General features: G+C 37.1%; 1 protein-coding gene and 1 long non-coding RNA gene across 2 annotated transcripts; both read right to left on the minus strand.

Annotated features, from left to right (window-relative positions):
• Positions 1–2,300: 2,300 nt before the first annotated feature.
• Positions 2,301–8,428, minus strand: LOC140615514 (uncharacterized). The gene is made up of 4 exons (XR_012016072.1): positions 8,302–8,428; positions 7,706–7,920; positions 7,082–7,304; positions 2,301–3,576 (listed from the first exon to the last, which is right to left on the minus strand). It is a non-coding gene; the product is annotated as an uncharacterized lncRNA (long non-coding RNA).
• Positions 3,572–4,670, minus strand: LOC140615513 (olfactory receptor 51L1-like). Its single transcript, XM_072795376.1, has one exon. The coding sequence runs from the start codon at positions 4,602–4,604 to the stop codon at positions 3,645–3,647; it is 960 nt and encodes a 319-aa protein (XP_072651477.1). The 5' UTR covers positions 4,605–4,670; the 3' UTR covers positions 3,572–3,644.
• Positions 8,429–15,297: the final 6,869 nt, after the last annotated feature.

Here is a 15,297-nt window from a genome sequence, read left to right on the forward strand (position 1 = left end):
AACAAAAAAGAATCTGAGGAATGGCATGACATCCAAGAAATTTTGAGTATCTGTGACTTAGGAAGGACCCAAATCAGGCTAATTGCCCCATCTTGGGTCAGATTGCTAAAACTGCATCAATCTGTTACATGTCTTAACATTCTGATTAATGGGGATGAAATTGTGTCAGGAAAATTCTCAAAAGATAAATTATGGCAGACTGTCAAGATTATGTTCGCTGGATTCATTTAGCTCTTTACTTAAATAAGCATATGCAATTTAGCTAGTGTAGCTTTTCACACACCAGATATTCTTACTGAGTGCATTCTATAGTGCCTGGGACAAATTGTATCATCTCTAAATTTATCTGACATAGTTTCTGGAATGTAATCCCTTTTGTCCTCTAGAAAATATTCACTTGTTGATTAATAAAAGAGCTAAAGTTTTCCCTGGCATAAGACAACAAAAAATGCATCATGAAGATAATATAAACATATACATGGTCTAGTGGTTGAATTAATTGACTAGAGTACCTTTAAAATACTTATATTGCTATCATTCTCTTTATCAATGCATATGACTATTTCTAGACTCTAGAAATAGACACTATATATTTTTAAGGAATTATGTTTTTATTATTTAGAGATACCATATTGAATAACTGAATGACTAAGTGGGATAACGAAGTATTGCAATGCTTTGTATAAAAGAAAATGCCAGACACTATAATGACAAAGGGGATGTGATCTAATATTTTTTTTCTTGTCATTGTGTTTTGCCACAAGGAGACTTCTGTATCATCAAGAGAATCAAGGTATAACCTAAAATATAACATTTAACATTATGAAAACAATTGCATTGCATTTTTGCCTAATGATTGGGGATTAAAATACAAAAATGAATTATGATTTGGGCTTCTATGGGTACTTACAGATTCTGCAAGAAAGCAGAGAATGTTTTCAAAAGGCAAATAAATACTTGTGACTTTGTCAAAAAAGGCAATATGAGTAAGAGTGCCTCTTGCTTTATAAATCCATATAGAAATGAAAAAGATGCTTCAGTCATATTATTGTAATTCTAGGCAGGAACTTCCTGTTTTTGGAGTACCAACTGCTTGCTGAAAGACTACACTTCTGCTTTTGTTAAGGTTCAAAACAAAATGTTTCTGTTCCCAACTCAATACCACCTTGTCATTAATGCATTCATTCATTCATTCATATATGAAATCACTCATCTCCTCACCAACTGTATTTTATGTGAAGAATTATCTTAATTTTAAAAATATGTACCTTCCAAGTGTTTTTGGTTGAAATATATTTTATTATTATAATGTAATTATAGTAATACATTAAATAATACTTTGTGTGCTCAAATATTGGGTATTTATGTAGATATTCCTTTAAAATAGTTTTATTAATATGCAAAATGCAAAATCTGGTGTACAACAGTTTAAACATATTTCTATTAACAACAACAAAAAACTAATAAAACTGTGTTTTTTGGAGTACAAGTGCTAGGAAAGGTATGTTCAACATCCATAGGTTAAAGATATATTTTGTAGGGATGCCTACATCCCTACAAGGTGAGGTGGCTCAGTGATTCAGTGGCTGCTTTTGGCTCAGGGCGTGATCCCACAGTCCCAGGATCCAGTCCCAAATCAGGCTCCCTGCAGAGAGCCTGCTTTTCTCTCTGCCTATGTCTCTGCCTCTCTCTCTGAGTCTCTCATAAATAAATAAATAAATAAATAAATAAATAAATAAATAAATATTTGGTATCTGCAGTTCTTATTTAAAGATGATTATAGTCAAATGCTATACAATGAATAGCTGATGGTAATGATCACTCTCAAAATTTTCACTTTTTCTATCATTTTTTTATTGCACCAAATATTATCTAATTTTGATATTTATGTACCTTTCTTATTCTTAGTTGATGTACTTACTCAAGGTGAATTTGTTAAAAGGAGAGGGGTAATTAGAATTAGAATCAAGAAATAGGTTAAAAGGGTGGAAACAATATAGTTGAATTAAAGCCAGATAGTAGAAGTTGCAGATGTATTCCATATGCCTGAAATTTGAAATCCTAATTTTAATTTAGTAAGCTCTTTTATTATATTACATGTGGGTTCATGACATGTCAAATCTTTTCCTTCAAGATTATTTTATTTTATTTTTAAAAGATTTTTATTTATTTAATCATGAAAGACACAGAGAGAGAGAGAGAGGCAGAGACATAGTCAGAGGGAGAAGCAGGCACCATGCAGGAAGCCCGATGTGGGACTCGATCCTGGGATTTCACAATCACGCCCTGAGCCGAAGGCAAATGCCCAACTGCTGAGCATTCAAGATTTTTAAAAGATTTTTAAAAATATCCAAGCCAGTCATTCTTTTTTTTTCAATAATTGATTCATTCCTTTTATCATTTATACACTTAATTATTTAGTGTCATTTTTATACCAAGCATAATATTCATTCTTACAGACACCAACTCTTTGATATATGATATAACAGGATATGTAAAATATATTAATTATTATTACATAAATACTGGGAACCATGACACATTTAAAGTCTTATTTGTCCCCTTTGTTTATTTTGCCTTTGCACAATTAAAGCCATACAAACTAAGAATATTCAATTACATTTGCGAGTATCTTTATACAACGCTATTCACAGACAGATACTAGATACATTCAGAATTATAAGGAAAGAGAGTTTTAATATTGAAAAGAGTTCCAGATAAAATTGTGAGACCTTAATCTTTAGCTATTTCTAGCTGCCACAAATTTTTACTAGCTACACCCCCAATGAGCTACATTGTTACATGAATGAAATTCTTCATAGCCAGGGATACCAAGGATAATATATTTTTTTAAATTCAAATAAGTAGTATACCCTAAATTATTATTAAGATGCATTTAACCCAATGGAATATGATCACAAGACTTCATATCACAATATGTTGACTATTTCAAAACTTATTAGAGTTTCAATTTAAAAAAATGAGTTTTAATTTTTATAAATTTAAAATTATTTCTAAAAATTTAGTAAGAGGAAAAAATAGGCATATTGCCTCTACTGTTCCTGAGAAAACTAAATATCCTTAGTAGGGCATAACATGTGTATAAACTTTTAATATATGATGCAATGCACAATGATGATTGCTAACCTCTGCATTGAGCCCTAAAATGCTCTTATGTTAAATTTGTCCTATCTTTCAGAAAGAAAGAAAAAATAGATATAAAAAGCAATTGATTAAAAAAAAGCAATTGATATAACAAGAAAAGAAATAAAAGTACCTAGCAAATACAGTGTGTATAGGGAAACAAAGATTCATGGTTTTAATATATTTAATGAAAAATTAACAGATAAATAACCTTGGAAGAGATTAGGATTAGATATGGAAGAAAATAGATAGAAATGATATCTACCACACTCCAATCAAAAGTGTTCATATTAAAAGTGAATGAATGAAAGACATGTTAAGTCAAGCCATATAATCCCAGTAGACACCATTCTCTCCTAGGACATTTTCAGATGCTTTGTTGCTCCATTTCTGTTCTTTACTCTTTGTTTGACAAATATGATGCCAGCAAACCTAGAGCAGACAAATCAGTATGTGTTTACATCATTTAGATTGCTGCTATTATTGTCTTGAGGGCATGCCTACATCATAGTAGAACTGATTTTTGTGGGGAAAAGAAGGTGGAGAACTCCTTGGCGAATCTGTTTGGTCTTCACACTATAGATGATTGGATTAAGCACGGGTGGAACCAATAAGTAGATGTGAGCCATGAAGATGTGGATGAGGGGAGAGGAGTGTTTGGCAAAACGATGGACAATAGAGAGCCCAATCATCGGCACATATAGGATGAGTACCACACAGATGTGGGATGCACATGTGTTGAGGGCCTTAAGCCTCCCCTCACGTGATGCAATTCTTAATATTGAGTGCAGAATGTACATATAAGACACAAAAATACCCAGAGAGTCCATGCCCCACAGCACAATAACCAGAATCAACCCATATATAATATTAAACATTGTGTCAGCACAGGCAAGACGAATCATGTCCTGGTGCAGACAATAGGAATGAGAAAGGATGTGGGAGTGGCAGAAAGGAAAGAAGGCCAACCTGGCCAAAAGTGGAATCATGGCAAAGGCACTCCTAAGCAGAGCTGCAAGTCCAATTTTAATGATAAGTCTTGGGGTGAGAATGATAGCATATCGTAGAGGGTGGCAGATAGCCACATAGCGGTCAAAGGCCATGGCCAAGAGCACAGATGATTCAGTGAAGGAGAAAGTGTGAATGAAAAACATTTGGACCACACAGATATTGAACTGGATTTCCCGGGAAATGGACCACAACACCCTGAAGAGTGATATCATTGTGGGCATGGACATGCCCATGTCAGTAAGGGAAAGCATGGCCAGGAAGTAGTACATGGGCTCATGGAGCCTGGGGTCTGTCCGAACAATATGCAGGATGGTGCAGTTACCCATTATTCCAACAAGGTAGAGGAGACAGAATGGAATGGATATCCAGTGGTGAAATTCCTCATAGCCAGGGATACCTGTGAGATAGAATGTGGAGGACAGGCTATTACTGGAGTTTAAGGTTGCCATGGAGCTCGCTGTGCAGCTAACAATCCAAATTCAGGATCCCAAGCCAGTGGGGGGCAATCATGAGATCAGCATCTGAGTCAGGAAAACAAAACAAAACAAATGACATGTTCTTGTTTGCACTCTTCCATGCATCCTCACATTTTTGCTCTGTCTACGTTGCATTGCTGTGCATTGTCAGTTAAGTGAAATATCCACTTTATGACCACAAGGACATTTCCTCCTGCCTCCTGGATGCAGATCCATTGACATTCTGTCTAAATACAGACAATCTTTTTCGAAAGACACTACTCAGAACAGCACACACACAAACAGTTCTAGATTACATCTTTCACTTTATAATTTCCTTCCAGAATTTTCTTGGCAGAGGCTACTGAGCTTTGTTAACTTTAGCCTCTCTCTCTTTTTTGTTCTTTTTTAAGGCTCATGCAGTGATTTATACACTTGCCTTATTAGGCCTCAGCCACATAGCTTTTTCAATACTACTGAAACATTATGTGAGGTATCTTTAAAGAAAATAGAGAATCCAGAAGTGGACCCTCAACTTTATGGTCAAATAATATTCGACAAAACAGGAAAGACCATCCACTGGAAAAAAGACAGTCTCTTCAATAAATGGTGCTGGGAAAATTGGAATCTACATGCAGAAGAATGAAACTGGACCATTCTCTTGCACCATACACAAAGATAAACTCAAAATGGATGAAAGATCTAAATGTGAGACAAGATTCCATCAAAATCCTAGAGAAGAACACAGGCAACACCTTTTTGGAACTTGGCCACAGTAACTTCTTGCAAGATACATCCATGAAGGCCAGAGAAGCAAAAGCAAAAATGAACAATTGGGACTTCATCAAGATAAGGAACTTTTGCACAGCAAAAGAAACAGTCAACAAAACTAAAAGACTATCTACAGAATGAGAGACGATATTTACAAATGACGTATCAGATAAGGTACTCGTATCCAAGATCTCTAAAGAACTTATTAAACTCAACAGCAAAGAAACAAACAATCCAATCTTGAAATGGGCAAAAGACATGAACAGAAATCTCACAGAGGAAGACATAGACATGGCCAACAAGCACATGAGAAAATGCTCCCCATCACTGGCCATCAGGGAAATACAAATCAAAACCACAATGAGATCCCACCTCACACCAGTGAGAATGGGGAAAATTAACAAGGCAGGAAACCACAAATGTTGGAGAAGATGTGGAGAAAGGGGAACCCTCTTGCACTGTTGGTGGGAATGTGAACTGGTGCAGCCACTCTGGAAAGCTGTGTGGAGGTTCCTCAAAGAGTTAAAAATAGACCTGCCCTATGACCCAGCAATTGCACTGCTGGGGATTTACCCCAAAGATACAGATGCAGTGAAACTCCGGGACACCTGCACCCCGATGTTTCTAGCAGCAATGTCCACAATAGCCAAACTGTGGAAGGAGCCTCGGTGTCCATCCAAAGATGAATGGATAAAGAAGATGTGGTCTATGTATACAATGGAATATTACTCAGCCATTAGAAACGACAAATAGCCACCATTTGCTTTGAAGTGGCTGGAACTGGAGGGTATTATGCTGAGTGAAATAAGTCAATCGGAGAAGGACAAACATTATATGGTCTCATTCATTTGGGGAATATAAAAAATAGTGAAAGGGAATAAAGGGGAAAGGAGAAAAAATGAGTGGGAAATATCAGAAAGGGAGACAGAACATTCACTAACTCTGGGAAAGGAACTAGGGGTGGTGGAAAGGGAGGTGGGTGGGAAGGGCGTGGGGGTGACCACGTGACGGGCACTGAGGGGGACACATGATAGGATGAGCAGTGGGTGTTATGCCATATGTTGGCAAATTGAATTCCAATAAAAAAAAGAATTCAGACAAGGATGGGTCAGCAGTACTTATTAACATAAGCAGCTCTTACCAACATATTCAAAATTATGTAAATGTAGCCAGAGGCCTGGTCTTGGACCAGCATCACCATAAGCTAAATATGGGTTAAAATAGACTTACTTGAAATAATTTAGAATTTTAAGAATTATAATAATGAACTGTGTCATTTGATATGAAATGTTCTTATTGTAATAAAATATATAATTTTAGCAAAGTATGGTTGCTTCTGACTTTAAAGATTCAGAACCTTCTTTCTTAAAGCTCAGATCTAATCCATCAATTTGAGAGTGGTACCTTCTATAAAAATGAGTAACTAAATAAATTAAGTGCTATAAGGAAAGATAGAGCAGAAATTCATGCTTCAAAGCAAAAACTAGAGAAAACAAGATAACTAGAAAGTATGGATGCCCAGAGAAAGCATCTGACCTGGATGCAAAGTCTTTCCTACTCAGAACAAATGAGAAAACATATTTCCCGCCAATAGAGTCTTGTACCCCTTTTGTGGTCAAGAACAACATCTCTGAAGTACAACAGATGAGCCACCTCTCGAAATCCCACTTGCCCATCACTTGCCAAGAATCCCTGCTCACCAAAATGCTGTTTTGAGAATTTGCAATCCAGGAGACAGCTTACTTCCCATTGCAAATAAATAAACTGGCATCTTCCTGTCTTGTAAAGTCTGCCTTGGACTTTGTGAGATTCAGATCCCCTTCAGTCTTGTGTAGTTCCATGCACATAAACTCTGACTGAGGCAGATATGTGGCTGGAATGATTAATAATCATAGTTTTCTATGCAACAGAAGACATGTAGTCCTGAAAATAAATAAATAAATAAATAAATAAATAAATAAATAAATAAATAAATGCCAGAGATAATAAATCCAGTCTTTCTGACTACTTATATTACAATTTAATCCTGCCCATATAGTGTGGGACCTCCTGCTATTTTCTTCTATCACCAAGTCTTGCTTCTCTTGCCCTGGGCTTATCTCCCTCACCCTCCTGTCCACCCTTGCACTAATTACCTTCCAAGCTCAAATTTTCCAATATGATTCCTTCTCTTCCCTGATTATCTCCCAAGATGTCATCCCTAATCCAAAAGGAAATCTGCCTTTCACTTACCTCACTGCTACTCAGTTCACACTATTTCTCTCACTTTATGGTGTCTGCCAAGAAGGGGTGAACCTGAGGTTTAATGGAAAACTGGAATATACCTGATCTGGAGGCCAGGCTGAAGCAGCTTTATCATTTCCACGACTTTCTATTGAGGTTTGAGGGGGCAACTGCCCTCCATCCACCTTGTTCAGACTCTTTCTCTGCTTCCACAAGCACATCCACCTCGGTAATATGCTGGTCCCAATGCTTGCTCACGTTTGGGTTGGGCAAATGGCTTTTTTCCCTCTGGAATCAAAGGAGCCTCATCTGTAAACTGTAGATAAAAACAACTTGACAAGATTGTGCTTATAATTAAAGGAGATCTTGTGGGTAAAATACTTAGCATGGCACCTTACGTATAGTGACCATAAAATAATAGTGATAATGATGAAGTCAGCAATGACAATAACAATATTTCTTGGAAGTGTAATGGGAGGTAGGAAGATATGAGGAGACTGTGGAGTATCCTTCTAGAGAGGGAACACCCTGAGTGGGCATCTTACAAAAGTGATCTAGGTCGGCTGAGGGGTGGGAAGTGAAGGATATCAGATTCATCTGTGTTTCTTCAAGTGAAAATTCAGTATAGCTGTAGGTATAAATTGCTTCATGTCCTTTACCTCCAAATTCTTCTGGTAATTTCAATCACTATACTTACATAGTTTTCATTCTGTTCCATATCAGTTTGGGAAATAAAATAAAGGTAGAGCCCAGGATAAAATGGGAAGCCTGTCCAAATAAAGGAATGAGATCTTTGGAGACTATCATGAGCCTGGAATCTGAGCAGCCATGTCAGTGTTCTGAAGTTGCCACAACATATATTCACTATATTCCACAGATTCACTAGGATCTGCTCTGCCTATTATTCCACAACTCCTCATAGTGTGGCATTGGTGCATTTTGACTGCTCAATTCTTATTGTTTCTGATTCTTTTCAAATTCATTCACATGGCCTCGTGAGGTCTTCTACCATTCCTCAGAATAGGAGATGTAGTCGATAAACTCAAAAATCAGAAGGAGTTATAATTTGAGGTGTAGACTCCTGAGTCACAACTATGTCATATTGGAAAGCACTGATACTTGGGCTTCTAAGGGACATTGAAGGTTATCTGATACAGTCCCAATCACATTCTGGAATCCTCATTCTGTCATGTCACAAAAATAATCCTTCAATGCTGGAAGCATCACACCCCGCCCATGGACACACAGTCCACCCACCATAGAGATCTAGGGTATCCTTGGGAAGTCCAATCTGAAAAGTCTGACTGAATCTGGCTTGAAACCTATAGGAATGAGCATGAAGGCATTTTGGTGAAAACCATGTCCTATGATGACCTGAGAACCCTTCCCTTCTTGAACATTCTCCTGGTCCTTCTCACACTCTTGAGTGTCCACTCTCCTCCCTGTTGTGTCTCACGTCCCCCTCTGTGTTTTCCTCTTACGCCCACTTTTATTGCCTCCAGTCCTCACCTACCTGGTAGGCTAGTTCTTCTGGCCACTAGAGACCATTATAACTCTCTGAGCAGGAAGGATCAGTTCATAAGTCTTCCCCCAGTCCTTTGAGATATGAGGCCCCAGGATAAATGCAGGACAGTGTATGTAACCCTGTCAGTGCCACTGACACTGTTTGTCAGTTTGGGATCTTTCCACCATTTAGGCTACATCCGGGTGTAGCAGTTTGGGAATACAGGGCCCAGAAGGCTATTGAGATTTTCTAATGCTTATTGCCTCAATGTGTGGAACCAATGAGTTAGTGCAAAGTGATATGAAATATTACTTTGTATCCAGAATATGATAGGGCAGTAAAGATTTTGAACATGGTGTATCTAAAGAGGGTAACTTATAAAGGTTTAATTTGTGTTACTTTCACTGAATTTTGCTGTAAACCTAAAGCTTCTATAAATAATAAAATGTATTTTAAAAAACACATAATTAGCAGTAAAACCAATGTCCTCACTCAGATCTGATTGGCTGTGGTAGTACATTTTCTACTGTGCCATAGATTTCTTCCTAATGAAACAGAATTATATGTTTAATTTGAATAAAATTAAAAGCTTTTACTCAAGTATTCATATGTATGGGATTTGCTATATGATCAACGCAGGGATGGTGAATGAGGGAAAATATTGAAGTGCCAATATCCAGAGTGAAATGTATGAAAATCTAAATATCTTCCATTGGGAAGTCTTAGGTTTGGAGTACATAATAAGAAATAGTGCATTTGTAAGACAATAAATAGAGTGAGGCATGGTATGATAGACGTTTTCACTACAGAATAATTCCCCTCACCTTTTTTTAAATTTTTAAGTATTTTAAATTTTTTTTAAAGATTTTAGCCTGAACAGTTTAGGGACTGCCAAATTACAGGGCGAGGGTTTGAGATTGAAATAGCAGAATTTGTGAGGCTATGCTGCTTGCTGGGGAATGAGGAGAAGGAGATCCATTTGTACCAACATGAATTTCATTCAGCATGATGACAAGGATGTGTCAGGTAAGGAATAGCTCCTTATGTCGCTCCTGACTCTCCACTTGTGACACAATTCGTATTTACTTCTGACCTCAGCAGGCAAGAATTGCAACACTGTGAGCAATCCACACCCTGAGAGCATCCTTCACTTCCTTACATGCATCCAATGAGTCAAACAACTTTACGACTTTTCTCTCCATTCCCTCTCTAGGAAAATTCATCCAAACTTCCCATCATCACCCTTCCTGTGCTCTGCACACTGCTGTATTGGCTGATCCCTCCCTCCCCATATTGTGATTTGCTTTCTATGCTTGTCCCATTTCTTAACACCATAGAACCTTTGAAAGTCATACTGGTACCATAACAAACAACCTGGCCCACACACACTGTCTTCTTTTTAGGAGCACACTTGACACTGTTCCTCAGACACTCTTTTTACTCTACCCATTAATGCCTGAGACGGGAGAATTCTCATCTCCTGAGACCTCAACCACCAGCCAATGCCAGGTTCTTGACTTCACTGGAGAAAGAATTTAAAGACAAGAATAAGTCAGAATAAAGTACAGCAGAAGAAGCTTTGCTGCAAAGCAAAAGTGGGTGCTCCAGATTAGGAGGTGTGGGTAAACTCAGAAAATCAAGGGGTGCTGGGTGTATGCTGGGCTCTTGATGCTTATGGGTGGTTATAATTTGGGTGCAAAATATTTCTGTGGGGTTCGGTGACTAGAAGTGGATTTCTAGGAACTCTGCATAATGTTATTCATGCTCTATGGTAGACACTATGTGCAGTCTAATTTTTTTCTTGCAGATACTGCATATTTAGAGAAGACAAACTAGGAGTCCTCAGGCATCCCCAGTAAAGGGGTCATTCTCAGTCATTTGAAAGGTAACTGGCTTCTTGTACACGTGCATGCTGCAGTTAAGCAACAGCAGCAGGATGCTTGTGGTCATGAGAAACCATGGAGCTATCACAGGTTTGCTTAATTGCCACAAACTGCCAGGTGTCAAACAGCTCCCCATTTTTTGTTACTCTTGCAAACATCCAAGTACTTCCCTATTCTGCCTACCTCATCCCTATTATAGACTCGAAAATTATAGAGTCTTGTGATCAGAAAAAATAACCCTTAAATCAGTGGCCACTGAAACATATCGGAATGTGTATAGAAGACTGGGCATTAATATTATGTTGCAGTGGTCCACTTACTCTGTTGTTGAAGTTTCATGACCAGAATTTCTGCTTACTGTGGTCATAGGCCTTCAAGTTCCCTGGGCATGAATATTCTCTTTCGAACATGAAAGCAGCTGGATGTGTGTGGGTCAAGGAGCTAGGGAGTGTCTAGAGAATAACATTTCTGAATCATGATAAATATTGGGACACTAGAATACAGGGAAACCATATTATTGGGAAATTATGTAATAAGGTGTCATTCCTAAATGTTTACTCTGAATAAGCTATTTTTCTGAGAACATTTCATGTATTAACCCACACAAATTTTAACTCCAATCAATGTAGATTTAAGTAACTTATGTAAGGATGGACAGCTGTCAAGTGATAGATCCACACACTGACTCCAGAGACTACATTCTTAAAGGTTTGATAAATTGTTCCAATGATACAATAGTTTATTTGCATTTGTGTATGAGAGAGGATGGATGGGGATTATTCGGTACATGCATCATTAATTTGATTATGGATGCTGGCTGAAAATTTTCTTTTAAAAAATGCCACAGGGCAGCCCCGGGGGTCCAGTGGTTTAGCGCTGCCTTCCACCCAGGGTGTGATCCTGGAGACCCAGGATCGAGTCCCACATGGGGCTCCCTGCATTGAGCCTGCTTCTCCCTCTGCCTATGTCTCTGCCTCTCTCTTTCTCTCTTTCTCTCTCTCTCTCTCTTCCTCCCTAATAAATAAATTAAAAATCTTAAAAAAAAATTCCACAAAGGAGCTGGTCCACATCTGAGACTTTTTCTTCCTAACTAACCCTTTCCTAGTGCATTTACTCACAATATATGAGCTTTTACCTCAGTTCATATTGTTCCTTAGAAGAGACCATGTCTTTTCATACATTTGCTGTCATTCCAGTGAATGAAGAAAAAGAAGCAAAAAGAAAGTAAGGGGGTGTTATTATTTTTCCAGTAAATAATTTCAACAGAAATTTGAGACAAGCAGTGAATTGTCATCAATTTATTAGAGCCCACAGTTATCTCCAAAATACTGTAGTGCAGTTTCCTGATTATAATATTAAATCTTTCAGACATAACCAGGGATCAGTCTCCAATAGAATTGAATTCTGTCAACATTTTGCTCCTTATTTAACTACAGAATGGAGAAAAGGGAATAGAGGAAACTCACATCTTCTTTCCAAGAATAATAAAATAAATGGCCCATAATATCTTCTGGTTAAATCTACATCTTCTATCTCTTTATAGTAAATACATAAATTAGTACAAACAAACATGTATTGAACATCCATGAAGGCTATGTGAGTTGCATCGCAGGCATTATCCCTTTTAATTCTTTTTTTATTTTTTATTTTATTTTTTAATTTAATTCCAGGAGAGTTAACATACAGTATTATATTAGTTTCAGGTGTGCAATATAGTGATTCAAGAACTCTATACATTATTAAGTACTTATCTTGATAAGTATACTCTTACTTAATCTCCTTCACCTATTTCTCCATCCCCCAACCCACTCCCCCTCTAGTAATAATCAATTTAATCTCTCTAGTTAAGAGCCTGTGTTTTGTTTTGCTCCTCTCCCCTTTTGTTTCTTAAATTCCACACAAGTGAAAACATATGGTAATTTTCTTTCTCCAAATGAGTCATTTTACTTAGCTTATGTTCTCTATATCCATTCAGGTTGTTGCAAATGCCAATATATCATTTTTTTGGCTGGTATTATTCATATATATATATATATTCTTCATATCTTCTTTATTTATTAATCTATCAATGGACACTTGAGCTCCTTCCATAATTGGGCTATTGTACATAATGATTCAATAAACATAAAGGTGTATATATTTTTTTGAATTAGTGTTTTTGTATTCTTTGTGTAAATACCTAGTAGTGGAATTACTGGATCATATTGTAATTCTATTTTTATATTTTTTTAGGAACCTCCATACTGTTTGCCATTTCCCATTTAATACTTAAGGAATTTCATGGGTATGTAATCATACCATGACACAGTTAAGAAAGCAAGCTAAAAATGTTCATTTGCCTAAAACTATTTCAGTATGAATTAATTATACTGCAATTTGAACCCAAGAATAATTACAAATTTGTAATCTTTACATTAACATGTAAACTAAGAAGTCATATAATTACCTATTGTTAAGTCAGTAGTAACTAAGCTATTAGTAGTTAAGTTTCAGAAGAGTCAACTTAAAAGATGAGTACTCCACAGGGTTTTGTAAATGTAAAATGACATACTGCATTTAACACTGCTGTGAGCAGCATGAAACATTGTTCAAATATCATAGATTTCTAAAGTTTGTTCAGAATATGGGACTCCTACATCTACTCTCTCACCAGTTCCTTCCCTGGCCTTCCTCTAATGGACTGAACTAAGCAGAGACACCCATTCATGAAGCTGCAGTCTAGTCCCAAGGTATAACAGGGTAGAGATGTGCTGTTTGCAAAACAGGGGCAATTGTGCAATCTTAGGATCCATAGACCCTTTATTCTACTAAAGGCTTTAACCAGTTGGAACCCATCCACTCCTGCCATGTATCTAAGCTCAGCCAGCCATCAGAGATACAAAGTTTCCTTGAATTTGTCCACCTGAGTCTCCCTTAGGCATCCTCTGTTCCTGCGGAAATCCCCACTGTCTCATCCTGAGAACATTCATCCCTCAGGCCCATATGTTCCTACTTAAGTAGCATTAGTGGCTATGGTTCCCACAAGCTTCCAGGAACCCTATATAACCAGGAAAACTTTAAAGCTTCTTTTGCCTCAGATAGATAAACTGGCAACTTCCTATGCCCTTTAGAAAACACTATCTCCAACTGAAGCACTCTATGAGCGAGAAAGCAAAGCAACAGAAGTTCATTATCATGGGGAAATAGAAGTGGCTATAGACTCAAGTAAGTCTGTTATGGGGGAGGAGGGCTAGGCTTGGAGGAAAAACAATTTTTCAATGGAAAAGAGGGAATAAAATGTAGGGTAAAGAAGAGATTGTAGGAAAGTGGAAATAAGAATTTAGAAAAAGTGAAAAGAGTGGATTTTGTTGGAAAAATGCATAACGTGGCACAGTAATGCAAGATATGTTTAAGTATTTTAGATAAGTGGACAGAATATTTGAACAGAATTATGAGAAGGAAACTTGGATTATTATACAAACAGAGGGAAACAATGTTTGTAGTTTGGTGAACAAGGGTAACAATAATATGTTTTGAGGTCAGAAATAGTAAAGCTTTCTGAGAGGCACTCTGGGGGATTTGAGCACAAAGGTAAAGAGGAAGAGGAGTAGGGGTAAAATCACATGTGTAAATCCACCTCCTTTTCCCCATATACTGGAAAGAAGGATCTTATTAGTAATGACAATAGCTTTCCTTTCATCCTGAGATCAGTAGGCAGTAGTTAACACATTTTAAACACAGGAATGATTTATCTTGCCTGTGTCTTTCAAAATTTTTTGCTATAAGAAAAATTGACTTAAAGGAATGACACACAAAAAAGTAAGAATCAGATGAGTTAAATGGCTTGTAAAACAGTTTAGAAGAGAAATTATGACAGAGATAAAGAGCAGAAGTGAATTAGTTAAATACTTTGGGTATAGAAGTAAGAGGACACATCATTGATTGAATAGGAGTAAAAGGTTTGAATAATCAAGCATAATGCCTAGGTTTTGCATATTATTAACTACACAGCATGAGTTACATTTACTAAAATGGAACTATTAAGGCAATTATCAAGAATTCTTTCATGGCCATGTGATCTCTGCCTTTTAGACACACAAGCAGAGATATCTAGTAGACTGTTTTCTCTATCCCCACTCTTGGAGATTCTCATAGGTCTCCCCACTTAACTCTTTTCTCTGCCCAACAAAACCTTTCTTTCAAGACCTGCCTCCCTCAATTTTCTTCTAGACCTACCTTTTGGGTAAAATAGTAAAGAAAGGTAAGAAAACAACACATGCTCAGGTGTTGGAGGTGTTTGCAAGAAAGGACAAGGGTATTACGGAAG

The sequence above is a fragment of the Canis lupus genome, chromosome 23, assembly GCF_048164855.1.
Source record: "Canis lupus baileyi chromosome 23, mCanLup2.hap1, whole genome shotgun sequence".
In the NCBI taxonomy this organism is placed as follows: domain Eukaryota; kingdom Metazoa; phylum Chordata; class Mammalia; order Carnivora; family Canidae; genus Canis; species Canis lupus.